Raw genomic sequence first — 24,995 nt, 5'->3', positions numbered from 1 at the left:
AAGTTCCTACAGATGCCACCCCTAATTCATTGTAATCCCCGCTGCTAGCACTCTGAAGATCAACCTCAAGTCAAACCTAAATCGGATATAGCCCCCAACATTGTTGAAAAATAAGTACTAAAAGCTGAAAAAATAAGTACCGAAAACTGAAGCTAAAGATTGAAAAATTAAGTACTAAAAATTGGATGTTAAATGTTTTAAGTTGAAAAGCTCTTTGATAAAAATATCAAAAATTGAATCAAAACGTAATGGTGATTGAGGTGGTTGTTAGTAGTGTGCGGAATGATAGTTGTAGCGGAGGTGGTGTGGTGAAAAGATGGTGGTGGAGGGACATTGGTGGTAGATAACGGTACAAATGCTAATAGTACCGAGAGATGGTGTAGTCGTTGTCATGAAGAAGAATTAAGGAATTTGAAGGTAGCCTAGAACATGATGGATAGATAGAGAGATAGTGGTAGTTGGAGCGGGAGTGGTTTGAGTGGTAGTGGTAATTATAGTGCTGGAATGGTGGCGGCGGCGGCGGTAGTAATTGTAGCAATCATGGAGTGGGGTGGGAGTAGCGGCTGCAATAGAGTGGTGGTTGTGGGGGCGGTAGTAAAAACTCCTAGCAATAATGGTGTTGCTGACAGTGGTAGCTATAGGGGTAGTATCACGCCCCGCCCCGCAAAACAACACCCATTGTGGGCCCGAGTCGGCGCGGCCACGTGACATTCCCAAATCACCAACCAAACAACCACTTAACAAAAGTAATTAACTCAGAATAAACCAGCGGAAGACTTAACATTAATATTAACAAAAGAGTCGACATCAAACCCATACCATTACATACTTGGCATACTAAAGTGTAATACATCATTGCTACAAAACGAGTTGATAATATGTACAAGACGATTCACCACCACCGACACAAACAACAACCTTAAAGCCAACCCCAAAACGCCGACCGGTAGTGGATCATCCTACGAACCCCTGCTATCTGGCAATCCAAAAGAAAACCAGGAGTGTGTGAGATATAGAATAAATCCAATAAAACTCAACATAAACAACTAACTGAACAACTACAATTTATGTTCACAACACATGCAGTGACACGTTTGCCACATCCCATGTACCCAAGGTATTGTGTCCCGCACACCAAGCTCCCATTTGCCGTAAATAGAACGGCACGACCCGCGACAAGGTGTGACTCACTCCACAAACCTTATACGGGTACAATTAACATACACCAATCATGCACGCTAGTAACTAAACCAACCATAGCATGATGCACAACCAACATGTTAACATCTTATTGAAGATATAAGATATCAAACACACTCACCTGTGAGTCGACCGAAGTATGCCAACTTATGGTTTTGGCACCTCCCGATTACTCAGCTCGTTACCTAACCACACGCTTAACCGTATTAGTAATAAGTTCAACGAACAATCAACACAAGAATAATAAGCTCATAAGGAACTACACAATGGCCAAAGAATAACACGCATGAAGTTCAAACACAACAACACTCCCAAAATAACAAGACATCCTACAACCAGCCTGTCTTTAAAAGACTGTAGCATTTTATAGGATCAAAGTTGGGTTATGAAACCACCACCATTAGAAAGTAGACTTTCAGTACACCAATATCGATATAGAGTTTGTCCTAAATAGATTTCAAATGACAAAGTTACGACTGTCCAAAGATGCACACTTAGAAACACAACTCTGCAGTTTCTGCAGATCAGCCAAGTTCGAACCAAAAGCTGTATTTACCTACGAAATTTCAAGGTACAAACCTTACATGTTCTAAAGGGTACAAGAGTCTAGTTTCCAAATCAAAAACCGGTTCGCAAATCCGATACACGTGCTAAAAGATATGCCTATTTTTTCCAAGATGTGTCGATGCAGAAAATACGAAATTCAGCAGAACTGTCTGTGATCGAAAGATCACTAAAAATCGTACACTTAAATATTTTTAGATGATTCTTGCACCAAAACATCACCAACTCAACAATCTTTAAGACTCATAAGGACCCATAGCCAGTAAGTACATTTAACTGTGACAACATTGATGAATAACATAATTCCAAAACCAGCCCAGATTTCCAGAGTTAACAAACCATTAACTTCAGAACCAAAACAGAGTTTTCCTAGAAGTAACTAAGGCATAAACCTTACATGTTCAGAAAGGTATGTAAGTCTAGTTTCAGAATCAAAAAACGGTGCGTAAAACCGACACCCGAGCAAGAAGTTATGCCCAAATTTCCAACACGTGTCTGTGCTGTCTGCACAGACGCGAATCAGACACCAGTTCAGTCCACGAATTTTGTAGGCCAGAACACTTCGAGTTATTTTCTGAAAATTTAACACGATGCAATAGACTTACAGATGAACCTTCAGGATTTTTTTCAAGAATTTAGAAGATTTCTAGGTACCTTGAATAAATTCATCAAAACAGGACAGATTATGAACTTGTTCAAACACAGTTATGCATGTTCATCATATACACGAATTCTCTGAAACAAAAACTCAATTCCAACCTCAAAAACCCTCTCCCATGGCTTCAATTCAGAGCATAATAGATGTAGAACATGAAATCTAGCATGGAAACATGAATTTCAGCACTTAAGAAGATGAAACTCACCTAATTAAACTTCAATTCAAGGCTAACTAAATCTTCTCTAAGTTTTCCCCTATTCTTCTCTTCTTCCTCCTGCCGTCCCTCTCTCTCTCTCTCTCTCTCTCTCTCTCTCTACATGTATCAATGAAGAAAAGAAAATAGAACACATACTCCAGTTTAATAAACTCTAGGGAAAATTATTGTGTGCCAACAAGACCAAATGCTATCATGCTCCAACTCACAAATCACACACAAGCCCTCACGCTTCTAATGTATGCAATTTAACCCCGTGACGCATAATTTAATTAAATACGTGAATTAAAATACCAAATATCCGAGACAAGTGCGACAGGTAGTGATGGTGTTATAGTGGTGATGGCACCGGAGTGATGGTGGGGTAGTAATTGTACCAACTATGGAGTGATGGTGTACTAATGGCGGGAGCGGAATCGGGGTGGTAATGGCAGCGATGGTAGAGCAATGGTGGTGATAGTGGCAATGGTAGTTGTGGTGGCGGCTGCAGTGATGAGCAATGATGGTAGTAGTAGTGATAACAGTGATGGAATGGTAGTAGTGATAACACTTATATATAAAAGACTGACAAATTAAGTCAGAATTAAAGAGGTATCAGGTTATTTACTTTTTTTTACCTTTTTTGAGTTTACATTTTGAGATGCACTTAAAATATTAAGTATGAAAAAATATGGCTATCATACCTACTTAATTATTTACTCCTATTACTTAATACATTTAGTTTTAAGTGTTGAATTGAGTTATCAAACAATCTTTAAATTCAAGCTTATTCGAAAACATCATAAAGAAAGGAGAAATGAGGGAGAAAGGGAAGGAGAAAACTCATTAACAGACAAAAACAAAAGAAATGAATAAGGGTATTTTTTTAATATATGCAAAAAAAATAATAATAAGGGTCTTACACAAGCAAACATTACTCAGATGCATAATTTTGTTTCTAGTATTGTGCGTAATTTAGAAACTCTGGAAAATTAACTTTTGATAATTCAAAGTTCATAACTATGTTTCAAAATCTATAATCTACCAAAACCCATTATAAATGTACAAAGGAAAAGGTAAAACAATCATTCTACAATTACAAATACTTATATAAATATTTATACAAACATACTCATATTCACATTGAGGCCCACACACACTATGCCTCCAGTGTACGAGCCTCACCAAAAAATGTGAATGTATGCCTAAAGTGTTTGTGTGAGTGTGTGTCGCTATATAATTATTGAAAGTAAAAACCCAGATTTTCTTCCATTTTAAGTATTCTACGCCTCGTGCCTAAAATGAATTTGCCGTGCCAAAATCAGGGGAGCCCGCCAATGTTATTTTTACTCCCCCATAGCCTTCCAAAATTTGAACTCTCCCTCTTCTCTCTCTCTCTCTCTCTCACTGAAAACTTGGCCTTGTGAGAATTGAAAATAACATGAGTTTGAATCCTCCCTCCCTGCCTCTGAAATCCAGATTTTGAACACCCTAAAACACCAAAAAGTTTTGGAGAGAGAGAGAGAGAGAAGCAAAATTAAACTTTGAATCATCCCTCCAAAACAAACCCCCTCCCCCATTCACCCACGACTACATATAGCTCTCACTCCACAATCCCCATCTCTCCATCTCACTAGCGAACTCCCTTCTCTCTCTCTCTCTCTCTCGTCAGAAATGGAGGTTGCCTCTTCTTCTTGTCAACACAACGACAAAGAGAACATCCCACCGTTTGCTCAAAACCAGATCCATCCAGCTCCTCCAGTGGTTCAAACTTGTTCCGCAAAGAATGCCAAGAGAAGGTTGAGGAGGCTTCTAAGGGATATAACCCACCTTTTCAACTCCCAAATCCAATTAGATTTGGCTCGGGACACCGGTTTCCCGCTCCTGCTTTGAATTTTCGAAAGCGAAAGGCGATTGATGACATTGATTCAATGCACCAAATGAATTCCAAGTCGTTAAGGATGAATTTCAGATAGCTCCAATTTATTTCTTTTTCTAAATTTTACAGCTATACTCAATCATATAACGCTCAAAATTTTACATGCAGCTGAATTGTGTTTTCCTTTCCGAAATTTACTCAAACTGATCAGTTTGAGTGTACGATTTGAATTCATTTTCGTCGAGTTTATGCAGTATATGAGGAATCTGAAAACTTAAAACCTCGTTTAGTTAAGATTCTGTACTTATTTTTTATTTTACGAGACATATTATTCTTTCACAATACATAACTTTTAATTCAAAAAATAAGTAATTTTCCTTGGCGAAACGAGGCCAATCTGTAGAGACCCGTAAATTCATTTTATAATTTTATTGTTTTATAAATGGAAAAGTGATGGATTAATGAGAATATTGTAGTTGGGGGTCAAAGTGTAAGGAGTTGAAAGTTATGGGTGCTAGTGTAATTTGTGCATGTGTGTGCCGTGTATATGCCTGGGAAATTTTTTTCCCTTTTCACTTTTTTTTTCATCTCTCTCCCAGCTCTCTCTCGGCTCTCTCCTTCTCTCTTGCCCTCTCACCAAATTTCACTCCAATAACCCAAAACCCACTCAACACAACCTTCAAACATTCATCCTCTACGCGTATTGTGGTCCGTATTTCACCGGTTGGAGCTCGGTGGAGTCGTATTGCTCTCGGTTTCGATTTTCGGAAGCTAGGGCTTGAAATTCTTGTGGGTTTCGTTCTTCGGCCTCGAGGTAGGGATTCTACCTCTCAATATATGTAATAGAAGTGCTCTCCTTGCTTGAAATCGTGTCTATTGTTGTTGTTGTTGTTGTGGTTGGATTTCTTGAAGTCTGCAGAAAATTTGCTCGAACACCCATTTGTATCGATACTGCTCTTCTCAGTATCGATACAGGAATCTCTGGAACGGCTTAGGTTACTGTCGTATCGATACTGATTAAATCAGTATCGATACAATCGGTCTCTGGAAGTTTTTAAGGCCTGTTGTATAGATACTGAAATTCATAGTATCTATACTTCAATGCCTTAAGGCTAAGTTTTGTTTCTTGTTCCGACTCCATTGTCTTGACCCCCGATCGCTTCTAACTTGTTCCAAACGTCACCAAATCACTCCATAACACTATCGATCATATTCGTTGAGTTCGTTGAGTATCTTTGCAACCCTCGCCCCTTGTTTGGTATAGTTGGACGTTGATTTCCATATGGACTTTGATTAAATTGAAATGACACGTTATGTGAGTAAGAGATTTTTGGACACTTATCGACACAACGAGAACATTTGGGGCCCATCGACGGGTGGGTGCCTGGCAGGGGATATCAGGGTCCCATAATTAGCCTGGCAGGAGCTTATGCTCATAATGATCACTCAAGGCCTAACCTTCTCGGTGGGCGCTTGGCAGGGGATATCGGGGTCCCATAATTAGCCCGGCAGGAGCTTCGGCTCATGACACTTAACGTGAAGCGATATTGGACACATGGAGAGTGAAACGGTTAAAGATTGAGGTGTATACCAAATTTCATACTGAGTTTGTCGGATTGTTAAGCCTCGGTTATTGCCTATTGTGTGGTCTGTATCTCGTTCTTCCTTGTGATCATCCTTGCATTTCTCTTGCATATAATGTTAGCGTAGAATTTCCTACTGGGCTAGTGTAGCTCAAGCCTATTATCATTTTCAGGTACTAATACAGGACAATAGCGTGCATGCTTGGAATGCTTGGATGTGATCATTATTTTGAAAGCTATCGATTGAGGAGTTACTTAGGCATCTTTGTAAATCTCTTTGAAGATGTATTTGTAACTTTATAGTAAATCTTTTGACTATGGAATATTGTAACCTTTAACTCTTGAATATTCAGTACTTGCGTTAATTTGGGCCTCGGAGCCGAAGATGTAATATTTTGGGAACGCTACTTCATTTTGGTTATCGTACAAATTATGGCGAGATTTTATTTATGGAAATCATTTATATTTATGTTAAAAATCGAGGGTGTGACAACTTGGTATCAGAGCGTTAGGTTTAGAACACCTAGCGACCGTGGGGAGACGTTTCGTCTCATGGGTTCAAAATTCTGTATATTTTTTTTTTTTACATGACTTGTGCATGCTTGTGTGACTAACATTCGTATGATTACGTGGCATTGCATTTTCGATATCGTAGAGTGGTGTAGAGTTGTTATTAACCTGTGTTGGGAATTTGGGGACATAGTTGTGATGTTGTGATTAATAGTTTTCCTTTCTTATATCTTGTAGTAAAATGCCTCCGAAATCGCGTGTTAGGCGGGGTGTGGCAGGAAACCGGGGAGGTCGTGGCCGTGGGGTGCCACCAGAGGATGAGGTTAGTCAGCATGGGGAGAACCCAGGTAGGAATCCGGGGGCTGGGGCCGGTAGGGCTGCAGAAATACCACCCAATCAAACTCAATTTGCTAGGGATCTTGTCGCAGCACTTACAGCTGCAAATCTGTTCAACCAAGCTCCTAGAGAAAATGCAGACAACCGAGCCTTATCAGCAATGCGAGAATTTAGCCGTAGGAATCCACCGACGTTTGATGGGACAAGTAGTGATCCTCTTGTGGCCGATCATTGGTTAGCACAAATCCGTAAACTTTTCAATGCTCTTAAGATTACCGAAGACGATTTACGAGTGAATATCGTGGCTGTTCAACTTACCGGGGAAGCCAATGAGTGGTGGGAGTCTGTCCTAGAATCTAGGAAGGATGCGAGGAGAGCGACAAGGACCGTAGCTCAAGTAAATGAACCGGATGTTGAAAATTTGACGTGGGCCGAGTTTGAGACATTATTTGAGGAACAATACTTTCCAGAGACTAGTCGTGAGCAGTTGAGAGATCAGTTTGAGAAGTTGGAGCAGGGGGGTATGACCGTGTCGGAATACGCTCAAAAGTTTCAGTCTTTATCTCGATTTGCGCCAGAGTTGGTGGCGACGGAGGAAAGGAAATGTAGACGTTTTGAGAAAGGGCTTCATAATACCGTGAGGAGAATGGTAATGGTGCAACGTAAGACAAAATACGCCGAGGTTGTTGAGTGTGCGAGAAGTATTGAAATACCAAAGGAAGCACAGAGGAATAGGGGAGTTTGGGAACCGAGGCAACAAGTTGTGAGTGTGAGTTCATCGTCAGGAAGCTTTGGGAGTCAAGGACGGAAGAGACAGAGGGAACCATCTCAGCAACCATCTAACCAATCCAACTTTAGGGTACCTTCTTCTTCAGGGACTCGGGGTGCTTTGTCTAGACCTCCGTCTGTGTGCTACAAGTGCAATCAACCTGGACACGTTCGTGCTCAGTGTCCACATCTCCAGAAGGCTTGTTATGTTTGTGGGAAGATGGATCATCTCGCTAGGAATTGTCCTCAGGGGTCGATAGTGCAAAGTGAGTCGGGTTCCGTGCAGCAGCCGGGAACGGGGTATAATGTTGGCCAACAGTTTAGGGGCACTCAGAGGCAGCAACAACCTCACTTCCGCCAGACTACGTCGGTTCAGAGTTCCGGGGGTGACAAGGGAGCGAGTTCTTCCGCGCCTACACAGGGTTCTGGTCAGAGGGGAGGTTTTGCACAAGGTCAGAGTACCCAGGGGCGTGTTTTCAACATCAACTCGAATGCTTCACCTTCTATTTCTCAGGTTCCAGAAGCATCCGTTGTGAGGGGTACATTTCTTTTGTTCAACTCCTTTGCTAAAGTACTCTTTGATTCTGGAGCATCGCATTCATTCATTGCTGCATCATTTGTGTGTGCCTTGGAATTGGAAACGGAGAGTCTTAGTCCTCCTTTGTTTGTTGAGACACCATTAGGGGGTAGAACGCCTCTTGGTCATATTTGTCGAGATTGCGAGTTAGTCATTTGTGACCATCGTTTTGTATTTGACTGCATCGTTTTGGGAATGTCGGGGTTTGATCTTATCTTGGGAATGGATTGGCTATCTACCTTTCATGCTACCATCGATTGTTTCAAGCGTCGAGTTCGTATTTGCCCTCTTGAGGGTCCTTGTTTCCAATTCTTTGGGGAGCGTCGGGAGCCGTTGGAACCGTATCTATGTGGGTCTCGAGAGCGCGAGTCAATTTATTCCTTGTTGGCGAGTTTGACGTTAGATGAAGATTTGTCGACACGTGGGGAGTTACCTTTAGTAGTTCGCGAATTTCCCGATGTTTTTCCTGAAGAGTTACCTGGTTTACCCCCTGAAAGAGAGATTGAATTCGTTATCGATTTACTACCCGGTACCGCTCCTATCTCTATACCTCCGTATCGTTTCGCGCCAGCCGAATTGAGAGAGTTGAAGACTCAATTGCAGGAATTGGAGAACTTAGGATTCATTCGTCCGAGTACGTCACCGTGGGGAGCACCGGCTCTTTTTGCGCAAAAGAAGGATGGTTCACTCCGCTTGTGTATCGATTATCGTAAGCTAAACCGAGTCACCATTAAGAATAAGTATCCCATGCCTAGAATCGATGACTTGTTTGATCAACTTCGGGGTGCGACCTGTTTTTCCAAAATTGATTTGAGGTCCGGTTACCACCAGTTGAGGGTTCGGAGAGAGGATATTCCTAAGACCGCATTCCGCACTTGTTATGGCCATTACGAATTCGTTGTTATGCCTTTCGGATTGACGAACGCTCCAGCTACATTCATGGACTTAATGAATCGTATCTTTCGTGCATACCTTGATCGTTTTGTGGTTGTATTCGTCGATGATATCCTTATCTATTCGCCAACGGAGGAGGAACACCAATCGCATCTCACCATTGTTCTTGAAATCTTAAGGGAGCACCAATTGTACGCCAAGCTTAGTAAGTGTGAGTTTTGGCTATCCGAAGTCAAATTTTTGGGTCACGTGGTTTCGAAGGGTGGCGTGTCCGTCGATCCAGGAAAAATAGAGTCTGTTATGAATTGGCAACGACCGAAGAACGTGTTCGAAATTCGTAGTTTTTTGGGTTTGGCCGGGTACTACCGCCGTTTTGTTCTTGATTTCTCTCGTTTAGCAGCGCCAATGACTAGATTAACACGTAAGGGGACTCGTTTTGTTTGGAGTGACGCATGTGAGATGGCCTTTGAAGAATTGAAGAAGCGATTGACGACTGCACCGGTTTTGATTGTGCCCGAACGTGGAGTTGGCTACTCTGTATATTGTGATGCGTCTAAGGAAGGGTTAGGGTGCGTGTTGATGCAAGCAGGGCGAGTAGTGGCGTATGGATCGCGACAGTTGAAAACTCACGAGCGAAACTACCCTACCCACGATCTAGAACTTGCAGCCGTCGTTTTTGCTTTGAAAAGTTGGCGCCATTACTTGTACGGTGAGAAGTTTGAAGTCTTTTCCGATCATAAAAGTTTGAAATACTTATTCTCTCAAAAGGAACTTAACCTTCGACAACGCCGTTGGATGGAGCATTTAGAGGACTACGATTTCGAATTGCAATATCACCCGGGGAAAGCGAATGTCGTGGCGGATGCGTTGAGTAGAAAACCGATACACTTAGCGAGTCTAGCTATCCACGAGTGGAAAATGATGAACGATTTGGGCTTTTATGCTTCGCATTTCGAGGAAGTTCGGGAAGGGGTTACGTTATGCAACTTGACCGTGCAATCAACTTTATCGACTCGAGTAATTGAGGCACAACAACACGATGAAGAAGCGGAGGAACTTCGTGCTAAATTCCTTAGTGGAAAAGCTCAAGAGGGGTGGATGATACACGCCGATCAAAGCTTGCGCTATCAAGGAAAGTTGTTCGTACCCGTTTCGTGTCGGGAAGAAATCTTGCGAGAGTTTCACCATTCACCGTTAGCCGTCCATCCGGGGGGAACGAAAATGTATCATGACTTGCGTAGGCAATTTTGGTGGTCCGGAATGAAGAGGGACGTTGTGATTTTCGTATCCAGGTGTCTTACGTGTCAACAAGTGAAAGCCGAACATCAACGACCCGTGGGAGAGTTACAACCATTGCCTGTGGCCGAGTGGAAGTGGGAGAACGTGACGATGGATTTCGTTACGGGTTTACCGAGGTCGCCAAGGGGGCATGACGCTATTTGGGTAATCGTGGACCGTTTGACGAAAACAGCACACTTTTTACCTATTCAGGTTACCGATTCCGTGGATGCACTTAGCCGTTTGTATATTCGGGAGATTATCCGACTTCATGGGATTCCCGTATCTATCGTGTCCGATCGAGATCCGAGATTTACCGCGCGTTTTTGGCAAAGCTTGCAAGCCGCTTTGGGCACCAACCTTTTGTTTAGTACTGCGTATCATCCTCAAACCGATGGGCAATCCGAGAGAACGATTCAGATTTTGGAAGACATGCTTCGGGCTTGTGTCTTGGATTTTCGGGGTAGTTGGGAGGATCACTTACCGTTAGTCGAATTCGCGTACAATAATAGCTATCAATCTAGTATCGAGATGGCACCTTATGAGGCTTTGTATGGGAGACCATGTCGATCGCCTGTGTGTTGGACCGAATTAGGTGAGGCTACGTTAGTGGGGCCGGATATGATCAAGGAGACCTCCGAGAGTATGAAAGCTATTCGCCAACGCCTTAAGAAAGCACAAGAAAGAACAACCGAACAAGTCAAGGTGATCCGCCAAAGATTGTTGACCGCTCAAAGTAGACAAAAGAACTATGCTGATCGTCGTCGTCGCCCATTGTCATTTGAAGAAGGGGACCACGTATTCCTTAAAGTATCGCCTCGTAGGGGTTTGTCGCGTTTTGGAAAGAAAGGGAAGCTTTCGCCACGTTATATTGGGCCGTTTGATATCATTGAGAAAATTGGGGAGGTCGCGTATCGTTTGGCGTTGCCACCGAAGCTATCGGGTGTACATGACGTGTTTCACGTGTCTATGTTGAGGAAATATGAACCGGATCCGTCGCACGTGTTAGAATGGTCCGAACTTGAGTTGGAGGCCGACGTGTCTTATGGAGAGGAACCGATGCGTATCCTAGATTCGCGCGACCAAGTACTAAGGGGTAAGACGATACCGTTAGTGCGAGTCTTGTGGAGCAATCAGGGTAGAGAAGAGTCGACATGGGAAAGGGAGGACGAAGTTAGAGAAAAGTATCCGCACCTATTTTCGGAATGAACCAATGTGAGTGTTTAAGATTTACGTGTCTTGATAATTGACTTGTTGCATAAGATTAATGGCTATGATTGTTGCATGCATATGTGATGTATATGTTAGCTAAACCTTGGCTTGGAAAAATTTCGAGGACGAAATTTCTTTAAGGAGAGTAGAATGTAGAGACCCGTAAATTCATTTTATAATTTTATTGTTTTATAAATGGAAAAGTGATGGATTAATGAGAATATTGTAGTTGGGGGTCAAAGTGTAAGGAGTTGAAAGTTATGGGTGCTAGTGTAATTTGTGCATGTGTGTGCCGTGTATATGCCTGGGAAATTTTTTTCCCTTTTCACTTTTTTTTTCATCTCTCTCCCAGCTCTCTCTCGGCTCTCTCCTTCTCTCTTGCCCTCTCACCAAATTTCACTCCAATAACCCAAAACCCACTCAACACAACCTTCAAACATTCATCCTCTACGCGTATTGTGGTCCGTATTTCACCGGTTGGAGCTCGGTGGAGTCGTATTGCTCTCGGTTTCGATTTTCGGAAGCTAGGGCTTGAAATTCTTGTGGGTTTCGTTCTTCGGCCTCGAGGTAGGGATTCTACCTCTCAATATATGTAATAGAAGTGCTCTCCTTGCTTGAAATCGTGTCTATTGTTGTTGTTGTTGTTGTGGTTGGATTTCTTGAAGTCTGCAGAAAATTTGCTCGAACACCCATTTGTATCGATACTGCTCTTCTCAGTATCGATACAGGAATCTCTGGAACGGCTTAGGTTACTGTCGTATCGATACTGATTAAATCAGTATCGATACAATCGGTCTCTGGAAGTTTTTAAGGCCTGTTGTATAGATACTGAAATTCATAGTATCTATACTTCAATGCCTTAAGGCTAAGTTTTGTTTCTTGTTCCGACTCCATTGTCTTGACCCCCGATCGCTTCTAACTTGTTCCAAACGTCACCAAATCACTCCATAACACTATCGATCATATTCGTTGAGTTCGTTGAGTATCTTTGCAACCCTCGCCCCTTGTTTGGTATAGTTGGACGTTGATTTCCATATGGACTTTGATTAAATTGAAATGACACGTTATGTGAGTAAGAGATTTTTGGACACTTATCGACACAACGAGAACATTTGGGGCCCATCGACGGGTGGGTGCCTGGCAGGGGATATCAGGGTCCCATAATTAGCCTGGCAGGAGCTTATGCTCATAATGATCACTCAAGGCCTAACCTTCTCGGTGGGCGCTTGGCAGGGGATATCGGGGTCCCATAATTAGCCCGGCAGGAGCTTCGGCTCATGACACTTAACGTGAAGCGATATTGGACACATGGAGAGTGAAACGGTTAAAGATTGAGGTGTATACCAAATTTCATACTGAGTTTGTCGGATTGTTAAGCCTCGGTTATTGCCTATTGTGTGGTCTGTATCTCGTTCTTCCTTGTGATCATCCTTGCATTTCTCTTGCATATAATGTTAGCGTAGAATTTCCTACTGGGCTAGTGTAGCTCAAGCCTATTATCATTTTCAGGTACTAATACAGGACAATAGCGTGCATGCTTGGAATGCTTGGATGTGATCATTATTTTGAAAGCTATCGATTGAGGAGTTACTTAGGCATCTTTGTAAATCTCTTTGAAGATGTATTTGTAACTTTATAGTAAATCTTTTGACTATGGAATATTGTAACCTTTAACTCTTGAATATTCAGTACTTGCGTTAATTTGGGCCTCGGAGCCGAAGATGTAATATTTTGGGAACGCTACTTCATTTTGGTTATCGTACAAATTATGGCGAGATTTTATTTATGGAAATCATTTATATTTATGTTAAAAATCGAGGGTGTGACACAATCTATACATTCTATGTGTTTACTTTTGTCCTTTGCGTTATTTATGATCACTTTTTGAGAAATTTAATAAAAATTTGCTTGGTTGAGGATTTGTTATACTTATTTTTTTTAGATTATTTTTGAAAAACAACTTAGCTTTCATACTAGTAAATAGTAGTAGGGTGAGGCCGAACCGATCAATTCAGGGAGAATATGTAAAACCCTGACCAAGACAATGGGACGACCAAATTGGTTCGAGGTCGTTCGGTCCGGTCGGGGAGTTCAGATTTTTCAGTTGTTTTGGGTTGGGCTCAAAACACTTTTGCCCATATTTTTGGGACCAAATACAAAAACAAAAATAATGAACAAAAAATGGTACTATATACTATTTCTTAAAATAAATGGGCTGGAGGTCCAAAACTTGGCCAAGACAACCAAAAATACCATGTTGGGTTCAAACCGGGGTATATATGTTAGTACTATGTTTTTTGGGTCAGGTTCGGGTGAAATTTCAAGCAACAGGAATCGAATTAAAATTCAAAATTTTCTACCTCAAAAATCGATACCGACCAAATTCCGATAATTCCTATCGGTTTTTCTCAATCGTTTGGGGGTGGTCAATTAAATTTTCACCCCTAGGAAATAGTATCACAACAAGGCCGGCCCTAACTTATTAGGGCCCTGCTTGGATGAAGCGAAAAGAGGAGGGGAAAAATTAGAAGGGGTATATGGGGAGGGGCCCACCTGTTTTTCCCCGTTTGGCAACCCAATTTGTTTCCCTATTATTTTTCACCCCTTTTCGTTTTCCCCAGTTGTAGGGATTGTATAGGAATTGTAGGGTCTTAGTTTTGGGCTCCTCTTGAGGTCCCCAAAAATAATCCCCTTGTGGAAGGGTGTTTTGTGGAAGAAAATACCCTTCATTATCCCCTTTTTCCATCCACCATTTAACCAACTTCTACTCTCCATTCTACTCAAAATCATAATTTCCATTCAAACCTATCCTAAGACTCCTTATTTAGTTTTAGGGCTCTCTTAGGGTGCTCATTGAAAGGCCTTAGAGCCAAAAATCCATTATGACCATTTAAGATAAAATGATCAAAAAAATAAGATTTTATCACTGGTTCAAACAGATTGAAAATTGGAACACTTAATTTTTTAACTATATTTTTTAATATATAAATGGTGTAAAAAAAGAAGTGTTCCAATTTTCAATCCGTTTTGAACCGGTGGAAAGATTTTAATTTTTCGATCATTTTATCCTAAATAGTCATAATTAAATTTTGACTCTAGGGCTCTCGTTGATTAGCCCTAAGAAAGTCTGAAATCAAATATCTCTTAGGGCTAATTAACGAGAGCCATAGAATCAAAATTTAATTATGACCATTTAGGATAAAATAATCAGAAAACTAAAATCTTTCCACCAGTTAAAATGGATTGAAATTTGGAACACTTAATTTTTTAACCTTTTTAGACAGTTTATATATTTAAAAATATGGTTAAAAAATTAAGTGCTCTAATTTTCAATCCGTTTGAACCGGTATGAAGATCCTATTTCTCTAATCATTTTATCATAAAGGGTCATAATTAATTTTTGGCTCTAGAGCTTTCGTTAGTTAGCCCTAAGAGATATTTAGTTCTATGATTTTCTTAGGGCTAATCAACAAGAGCCCTAGAGTCAAAATTTAATGATGACCATTCAGGATAAAATGATCAGAAAACTAAAATCTTTCCACCGGTTGAAACGGATTGAAATTTGGAACACTTAATTTTTTAACCATATTTTTTACTAATATATAAACTGTTTAAAGAGGTTGAAACTAACATTTTATCTCCAAAAGCTAATTAGATTAACATTAGCATCTTTAACAACATAATGAAAATTCATTCTAACACAATCGTCAAAATCAAATTCCTTAAAAAATCACTTTCCAAAAAAATGTTTTCATTTTTCTGAACAATTAAAATTGCATCTCCCTCAATGAACATTATCTAGATTAAATGAATTTATAAGGCTTAAACATTTTATAGATTAAATGAATTGATTTTATCAAAAAAAATGATAAATACGAAACATTAATTAAAAAAAATTTAATATAAATTTTTTAGGATAGACATTTCTTAATTAATTAATTTTTTTTATACTTCTAATAGTCCAAAATTGATTAAATATATTGATTTTTGAATTTATATACTTATTTTAATACATAATCAAATTTAACACTATACATGGGCAAAATAGTCATTTGACAGCTTTTTCCATCATTCACCCCTTCTTATCCCCCATTTTATAAACCATCCAAACAAAGTCAAATTTTATCCCTCTATTTAATACATCATCCAAACCACATACTATTTTATCCCCCCTCCATAAACATCAAATCGATATGGACCAACCCATCAAAATTAATACCCCTTATTATCTTATCTCCCCTTCATATTTTTTACCCCCTATTTTTTACCTACATCCAAGCAGGCCCTAGGGGTTGGAAGCAAAACGCAAAACAAAAACAAAACAGAACAAAATACTCCATAAGACTATGCTGTCACTTTCTCCAATGCGGCTCCAAACTGCACAAGATGACTTGTGAAATAGTCTTTGAGCTGATACCAGGGGAAAACATTGACTATTTCATCCTTCATAATTTCATACCTTGTTCAGGAGCAAATACTATTTTGTGATTCATATCTCGTTCAGTTTTTAGAAAAAATAAAAATAAAAATATATATTTTGTTCTCATCAACAATTTGCAATTTCCTTTCAAATGGGGACCATAAGAACAGCCAACATGAGCGCAACGAGTTCATACCACAATAAAGACAATAGAAAAAGGAGGCAGAAAATTCTATCTCATCTACCAAATTCATAAAACAAAATCAGAATCAGCTGTGGAGCTTTATTTGTGCAGTCTCTTGCTTTAGACACAATATTGTTTGACGAAACGTATAATCCCCCAATTACGCCCGTTAAACCAAAATCTTGGTTACTAATCGTGGATTCAGACAATCATGGTGCTCACTGCTTGGGATCTGGTTCCGAAGGAGTCGTTCTGTCTTGAAATACCTTTCCATGCGATACAGACTTCGTCTCCACTGTTGGGAGATATGAACCGTAATATTTGGAAGAATGAAGACTTTCGACCATGTTATGCTTGAGAAGACGTGCTTGCTAACTGACGGAAAGTGTCCAGAGCACGACTAGTGTCTTTGCTGCAGTAGGGTAACCCATTCCTGGTAGAAAGAAATGAGAATGAAGTAGAGTGTCTTGTGTTACTCGAGTAACAAAGTTGAAACAAATGACTACCCATACAGGGCTAAGAGATGGTGGTGCTAGTGGAGATTTCATGAATCCGTGAACAATTAAGGAAAAATGATTGATTTCTGTGCAGGCGGAGATTATATTAACTATCTGAGCAAGTTAGCAAATTAGCATATCTGGTAATTGGTACATACAAGTGTGCCTGTGATCGAGTTATTAGCAAAGAAGAGCGGTCCCTGCTAGTGAAGTTACATGAATCCTTATTAATTACTACATTTCACCTAAGGCTTTGGTTGATTATCCACAACATTGCATAGGACAATGATTCTCGAGAAATATGAGCCAGAGGAAAAAATGAACGAAAAAGAAATTAGCAATATTTAATTTTCCACCATCTATTCAGTTTAAAGGAAGTTCTTGCAAAAAAAAAAAAAGAAGAAGACAAAGTATCATCTTTCAAGATACATAAATCCTTAAAGGAAACAATTATGATAGCACCCTCCATTTCCTGCAATTATTCAGTATGTATAAACGGGAAACACCTATCGTTTTTTTTTTCTTCATTTCTCTTCCCTTTCCCGTCCCAAGTTTATCTGTTTCTCAAACTTGGGCAAACATCACTCAGCAGTTCAAATGACGGGTAATTGAAAGCAACAGGTTGGAACAAGTTGGAGATTACATTAAGCCACAATAGATTGCACGTAGTAGCTCATCAGCTTGTGCTCCAAAAATGGAATGAATAAGTGACAGCGTCAGACATTGGCGCAAGTGGACATCATGAAAAGATATCCCGTCCCAAGTTTATCTGTTTATCTGTATTCATTGCTTTCCAGCTTTGGTTCAAAATGGGAAAGTTTAAACAATTCTCCTGCACACTTAATTCTGTACGGATAAATTCACTTACTTGGAGATGCCAGACTAGCACACCATGAAGGCAGCTGACTACTGCACAGCCGACTGAGAGGTTGATTCAGCTCAAAGAAAAGACATCCCGGAGATGTCATGTCTTAATTGAAAGTAATTCTTTGCAAGTCATAGATTTTGAACAAGGTAAGGAACCTTTAATTCCAAGGTACAAGTAGTACAAAAAAGCATACTCACTCTATCTCACATACTTTGGTAAGAAGCTTTGAGACTATGTTTTCCATATCTGATTCCGGATAATTAGAGCATCTCCAACCCATGGTTCAAATCCTACGTGGAGTAGAAACGGTAACTTTTGGCATCCTCATTTGATCCCACCCTGATGCCAAATAGAGTGTCAAATCCAACGTTGATTTGGCTATACACCATTTGCTTCAAATTTGACTCCTCACACCAAATCTACTTTTGGCTTTTTGGAATTCAAAAAGTAGGTGTTTTGTAGTTTAGTACTTTGAATTTGACATCAAGGTTGGAGATGGAGGTTTGTTGGTGTCAAATTTGGAGATGTCAGATTTCCCATAAACCTTCAAATAAATTTGGTATCTTCAAATTTGACATAATGGCTGGAGATATACAAATGACAACCATAAATGTTGCTAGAACGACAAGAAGCATTATTGCTCAATTGGCCAAATAATGAAGATTATGCACAGTGCATGGTTTATACGCTATAAATATCTGTAACCGATGTCATGGGTCATTAATTTTCATGGTGGTTTATTTTTAGAAGTTCAATAAATCAATACCTGGCTCAGAAATTAACAGAAGACCAAAGAATGCACGAATGAACACTATCTGCCTGCGTAAAGAGAAGTGTCAATATCTTGACACAACGGTACACAAGCTCACCGGCTCGATTCCAAGTTTACATTATCCACTTCTAGATTCTCTGCATCTCGCTGTCTGTTACAGGCTTCAAGAAATCTACACCATATCAAGGCATTTTGGAGGGAAAGGCATGCCAAGAATTAGGGCTGCAAACGATCCGAGCCGCTCGCGAGCGGCTCGGAGCTCGGCTCGATAACGGCTCGGCTCGGCTCGGTTCAAGACAAAAACGAACGAGCTCGAGCTCGAGTCCTGGGCTCGTTTCATAAACGAGCCGAGCTCGAGCTAGTCGAAACTCGGCTCGAATTGGCTCGCGAGCTCGATTATATTATATATATTTATATATATATTTATATATATTTGTTTCATAAACGTGCCGAACGAGCCGAGCTCGAGCTCCGTAAATACATATCGAGCCGAGCTCGAGCTCGAGTCCTGCAGCTCGTCACGAGCTCGAGCCGAGCTCGAGCCAACTAAATTTTTGCCTAGCCGAGCTCGAACACTCTAAAACTCGGCTCGGCTCGGGTCGGCTCGTTTGCAGCCCTACCAAGAATTAATCGCTCTGCTTCCTTCAGATCTCCATATCTAGTCAATAAGTCCACCATAAGTTGATAGTGATTGAAGTCTGGTTCATTCCTGTAAGTCATATTCATTTCCCCAAAAAGTTGCTTTCCTTCTTTCACCAACCCACCATGTCTGCATGCTGAAAGCACAGCAAGAAAAGCAACTCTATCTGGCATAAAACCAACTGCTTCCATTTCTCTGAACATTTGTAATGCCTTGTATGATTGACCATGAAGCCCTAGTGTTGAAATTACAACAGTCCATGAGATAAGATTTCTATCTGCCATTTCGTCGAATATTTTCAGACAACTCTCGAGGCTCCCACATTTTCCATACATGTCTATAATTATGTTGGAAACAAATGTGTCGCAACGTTTGGAATCCGTTTTTATGATGAGACCATGGAGCAAACTACCCAAAGCTAGATTGCAAAGGCTAGTGCAAACACTCAAGAGGCTAACATAAGTATACTTGTCAGGATGAATCTGAGCCACCCGCATGTGTCCAAGAAGTTCAAAAGCCTCCTTGTTATCGCCATTGCGGGAGCAAGCTGCAATCAAGATGTTCCAAGATACAATGTCCGGTTCCTCAAGTAGAGAATACAATTCTTGTGTCTTATGATATTGGCCTGTCCTATTGTAAATTCCAGCAATCACATTAGATGGGACAACAGGAAGTTGTGTGTCATTAGCAGGAACTAAAATCAAGGCATCGGATATCAGACCACTTTTGGCATACGAGGTAATGAGAGAGCATGATACATACTCATTCCCGTGGTAACCCATTTTTATTATCAAAGAATGAAGCTGCTGCAACTCTACAGTGTCGGATGACTTGAGTAGAGTAGAAAATGATAACTCATTTAGCTGACAACCGAATTGAATCATTTCACACAGCAGCTGAACAGGGGAGAAACAGCATTTCTGCAAGTACCCCCAAATTAAAGCGTTCCAAGAAACCACATTCTTCTCATCTATATCATCGAAACAACCCTGTGCATCCCCCAACCAATCAGTTTTAGCATATAAATCAACCAATGCACTACCTACAAATATATCACGATCTAACATGTGTTTAATTGCCATACCATGGATCAGTTTTCCATACATCAGATTCTCTGATCTGGTACAGGAGTTAATAACACTAACAAATGTTGTCCTGTTAGGCCAGACTCCATCAATACACATTTTCAAATAGAGCTCAAGCGCTTTACCTGGACTCTCACTTTTTGTCAGTGCACCAATTATTGTATTCCAAGACACAACATCCCGGATAGAAGCCTCCCCAAATACTTTCTCAGCTATGCATGGCCCAGAGCACTTTACATACATATTGAGCAAAGAATTTAGAACCAAAACATTGCAAACCAACCCATTTTTCACCAATAAACCATGTACTTGCTCTCTTAATTCTAGGTCCTGCTCCCACAAAAATCCTGATAACACACCAACATAAGAATATTCTGTCAACGCCCATTCCGTCTTCATGATCTCGCGGAACATAACTATTGACTCTTCAGCAAACCCATGATGGCCAAACAAAGACATCATTGTGTTCCACGTAACCAAATTCTTCCGAGGCATGTCTTCAAAAGCTTTAAGACATTCGTCTAAGCACCCATGCTTCCCGAACTGACCCAACAATGCAGTCCCTGCAAAAAGCATCAGGGTAAAGCAACCCACTCTTCAGTACCAATGCTTGCAAGTAAAACCCTCTATAGAGATCCAAAGACTGGCACGACAAAAGACCCCCGAACGTGAATTGGGTGGGCTCATACCCACACAACCTCATCTCAGAAAACAATTTCCAAGCTTCCTCTGCATCCCCACAACGGCTATAACAACCAATCATGGTATTATATGAGACAGTGTTTCGTCGAGGCATTTCATCAGACACCTTGCGAGCAAGAAATAGCTCACCAAACGATGCGTAGGCCGAGATAATATTGTTGTTAAGGAAGATGGGTTGTGGGCAATTCCAGCCTGTCGTAATGGCGAGTGCGTGGAGAGACTTGGTGGCGTCGAGTGACCTGATTCTTGGGAATTCTTTGAGTAGGTGAAGAAGAATACGTTGGTGATGGAATTGTCCATGGAAGAGCAGAGGAGTGATTGTATGTTGAGAATGACAATGTTGAAGGGGGAATGTGAGGAGATTTGGTGGAGATATGGAAAGGGTTTTGGTTAAGTTGAAAAGCAGATGTACAGACCTTGATGAAGCTGCCTTTCTCATGCAGACTAGGCGGCCAACAATGGACTGTGTTTACGTATACGTATTGTTTAAAGTCACACTAATACTTTCATTACTTTGGTGACAACAATTGGCTATGTAAACTTTCAGCTTCGATAAAAGGTAAGAGAATATGAGATCTTATTTAACCAAAAAATAATATAGGATCTTAATTATACCCAAAGAAAAATTAAATATTGGATCAATTACTTATATTAATCGGATCAATATGAAATTTTATTAGTAAACTCATAAAATTATTTAATAAATAATGAACCATTTGAATTGTTTGTGCGAAACTCTAAAATAGAACCCACATATGATCCCATCGGTACGTTTTGGTTTCGGATGTGATAACTTTGAAAGTTGAAAAAATGTAGGAATGAAATTATGAAAATAAAAAGGTTATACATGGAAATAGGTGAAAGGGTATAGTTGTCTCAATAGATTCGATTGACCTGACCTAGATAAGAGTGGTACTTATTTAGTTGGTCTTAAATTGAACGCTTGCCGTGAGAGCATGCACACTATTTGCAACACTGCTACACACATAGACTTTTGCATACAAATCGTGCATAGATCACGGTGTGGGGCCCACTACAGGTCTCACACAAAAGATCCGAGCTATTCATTAAATGTAAAACATTTTTTCAAGGGCCCCTACAAAAAATCAGCTTAATCCGATACCTATAGATACTCGATCCAATCATCCAATTTTTCATTAAGATTCTCGGAGAATGAAACGTTAGATGATTAGATTGATCTCTTATAGGTATTGGATTGAGCTGATTTTTTGCAAAGACTACTTGGAAAAATATTTTGCATTTAATGAACAGCTCGGATTATTTATGTGGAACCCGTAGTGGGCCCCACATCATGACCTATGCAAGATTTGTGTGTAAATAATCTGTGTGTACACTTACTGCACTATTTGATAGGTATTGATAGGTAAAATTGCTAATCAATAATACACTTTTTACGGATCAAAAAAAAAAAAAACACTTTTTACATTTTAGCTACACATATTTCTTTTAACACTACAATAATACTCTCATTTTATCTATTATTTATTAAAATACTATTTCTTTTTCTTTTTCCTTTCTCTTTCTCTTTTTCTTTTTCTTTTCTTCTTCTTCAAGAAAAGGATTGAGGAGAGAGGGACAAGCTGGGAGATAATAGTATTATAAATGGTTTTTTCCCCTTTTAAAATATGCAAGACAAAAACCAATAAAACTATGCGTACATCATTTAGTGTACACTAAACGTACACTGCTTTCTACAAGACCCATTAAGTGATTTCATACAAATAATCTGAGCAACTCAACTTTTTCAAAATATTTTTTTAAGTACCATGTAAAAGATCAGCTCCGTTGAATATTGATAAATGCTTGATTGATTCTACATCCAATTTGATGACAGAAGATTGGGCATAGAATCAATCAAGCCTTTACCGATAACCCACAAAGCTGATTTTTAATAATAATGATTAAAAAATATTTTTTAAAAATTGAGCAGAGCCGATCATTCGTGTGGGACTCCTAAGTGGGTTCCGTAGAAGGCGGTGTACACCAAATGGTATACCCATAGCAGGGCTCGACAAAAACCCAGTTGGGTAATGTTCTTAGCATTAATAAATATTCTTAGCTTGTCTTTGGCGTCTATTAATTATCAAAACAAGTTCTGGGCCATCATTTTCCTTCCTCTTTGGCAAAATGACGGCCCGGAACGTATTTTGATAATTAATACCCGCTAAGGACATTTTCAGTATTAATAAATGTTTTTAGCTTGTCCTTGACGGGTATTAATTATCAAAACACGTCATGGGCCGTTATTTTTCCTTTTTCTTTGTTTTCAATTTGATTGAGGCCCGTTCCGCTGAGGTTTTTATTTTTTAAGTATTTATTTTCTGTTTTATAAAATATGTTATTCTCTTATAATACATTGCATTTAATTAAAATAAATAAGGAGGTGTGTTCAAATTTTATCCCCCGAGGCCTGAGTAGCAAAAAGTAAAAAAAAAAAATCGGATATAACCGCACCCAGATTTCTATAACCCCACCCAGATTTCTATATCAGAAATCCTGGCAAAAGTCACACGGAGTATCCGACTTCCATAACCCTTTAACAAACTTGTTAACAAAAAGCCTTCATCAATCCTATTTAAAGCTGTCAGATCTTGATCTAATGATTTGCCATTTTGAGGTAACTTCTGGGTACATTTTTTTTGCACTTAGCATTTTTCTTAACATATTGATCTGTCCAAATCCTCACCGTTCAATTGCTTTCCATCAAAACAAGCTGAGCCGTTTCAGACATCAAAAAGTGGGAAACACAAGTTCCCAAAAATAAAAAACCCCTCTCTCAAACGTAACCTTACAGGCCAACGGTTTGTAGCTCAATGACACTACTCACATCTTTTCATATAAAATGTGAGAGGAGAGTGAGTGTTTGGTGTGATGGTGCTGCCGAGCACCCTCGTGCCAAGCGAGGTGTTGAGCGGCATCCGACTGAATTGAATTTGAATACATACAAATTTGAACTGTCGATTGCTCAGCAAAGATCTGAGTCGTTGATTATCGAGATGAACGATCAGATTGGATGCTCGGCACTAATGCCAAGCACCTTCGCTTGATAGCATCTCTTAATCCCCCCACCGATATGCCGCTTAGCAGTACCCCTTTCCATCATTGAGCAGTCTAGACTTCAACGTTGAGTAAACTAGACATCTATCGAGTGAAAAAAAAAAAAAAACACGTATCCTTCCAACTCTAGCAAACACAAGTTTCAAAAAGTCAAAAACCCTATACGTATAGCCACTTTACAGAGAAACTTGTATATATATCCCAAGTATAGGAGGGGTAACGGTATCTCCTTTGGCCTGATTTTGGAGTAATTTTTTGGCCATTTTTCGATATGCAAAAAAACAAAAAATTGGGTTCCAATTTAGAGAATAAATTATCTCTGCAGGAGAGGAGAAGTGGGCTTTTCCTCCAAACCAATTTCCTGCCCACGTCATCAAAAGTACAAAACCAATTGTAGAATCATGTGCTTTGATTTGGACTTACTCTTAACTGGGGAAACTAACTACTCCTTCGGTAAAAACATGTGTTCTAATTGCTAGAAATTGGAAGATAACATGACTAAAAAAATTAGGGAAATGATTTTCACTCTCCTTTTTATAATTCACATTCTTTTTTTTTTGGTTTTTATCAACTTGAATTTACTATCTTGCCCTTTATTCAATACACTTTTTTACATATTCAAGGACGCTATTTTAAATTCGTTTTGATAAAAACAAAAAAGAAAAGTGTGGATGGTTAAAAGGAAGTGTGAAAATCATTTTTCAAAAATTAATTGCTCCAATTTTCAACCCGTTAGAACCGTTGCGAAGATCTTATTTTTCTGATCATATTATTCCAAAGGGTTATAGTTAAATTTTGTCTCTAGGACTCCCATAATTAAGTTTTTGCTCCATGGAGTCCCAAATAAAGAGCAGAAACTTAATTATGATAGCCTTAGAGATAAAATTTAATTATGACATTTTAGAATAATATGATCAGCAAAACAACATCTTCGCACCGGTTCAAACGGATTGAAAATTGAAATACTTAATTTTTAACTCTATTTTTTAAATATATAAACAGTCTAAAAAAATTAAGTACTCCAATTTTTAATCCGTTTGAACCATTGCGAAAATCTTATTTTTTATTATATTATTCTAAATGGTCATAATTAAATT

At 39.6% G+C, this 24,995-nt stretch overlaps 2 protein-coding genes and 1 long non-coding RNA gene across 3 annotated transcripts; 1 reads left to right on the top strand and 2 right to left on the bottom strand.

The window, feature by feature from the left end:
• Positions 1 to 753: 753 nt before the first annotated feature.
• LOC131330140 (uncharacterized) lies at positions 754 to 2,755 on the bottom strand. Its single transcript, XR_009200980.1, has 3 exons — positions 2,628 to 2,755; positions 1,322 to 1,385; positions 754 to 976 (listed from the first exon to the last, which is right to left on the bottom strand). It is a non-coding gene; the product is annotated as an uncharacterized LOC131330140 (long non-coding RNA).
• Positions 2,756 to 4,289: 1,534 nt separating this feature from the next.
• Positions 4,290 to 9,710, top strand: LOC131328604 (uncharacterized). Its single transcript, XM_058361530.1, has 5 exons — positions 4,290 to 4,488; positions 4,624 to 4,747; positions 6,825 to 8,223; positions 8,536 to 9,521; positions 9,635 to 9,710. Exons 1-5 carry the CDS (start codon positions 4,290 to 4,292, stop codon positions 9,708 to 9,710), a joined length of 2,784 nt encoding a protein of 927 aa, XP_058217513.1.
• A 9,327-nt stretch (positions 9,711 to 19,037) lies between these two features.
• LOC131328603 (pentatricopeptide repeat-containing protein At3g58590-like) lies at positions 19,038 to 20,613 on the bottom strand. Its single transcript, XM_058361529.1, has 2 exons — positions 19,158 to 20,613; positions 19,038 to 19,051 (listed from the first exon to the last, which is right to left on the bottom strand). The coding sequence occupies exons 1-2, from the start codon at positions 20,611 to 20,613 to the stop codon at positions 19,038 to 19,040; spliced, it is 1,470 nt and encodes a 489-aa protein (XP_058217512.1).
• Positions 20,614 to 24,995: the final 4,382 nt, after the last annotated feature.

Source organism: Rhododendron vialii, chromosome 6a, assembly GCF_030253575.1.
Source record: "Rhododendron vialii isolate Sample 1 chromosome 6a, ASM3025357v1".
In the NCBI taxonomy this organism is placed as follows: domain Eukaryota; kingdom Viridiplantae; phylum Streptophyta; class Magnoliopsida; order Ericales; family Ericaceae; genus Rhododendron; species Rhododendron vialii.
Note: the sequence above shows the minus strand (reverse complement) of the source record. Positions and strands in the feature narration are given on the sequence as shown.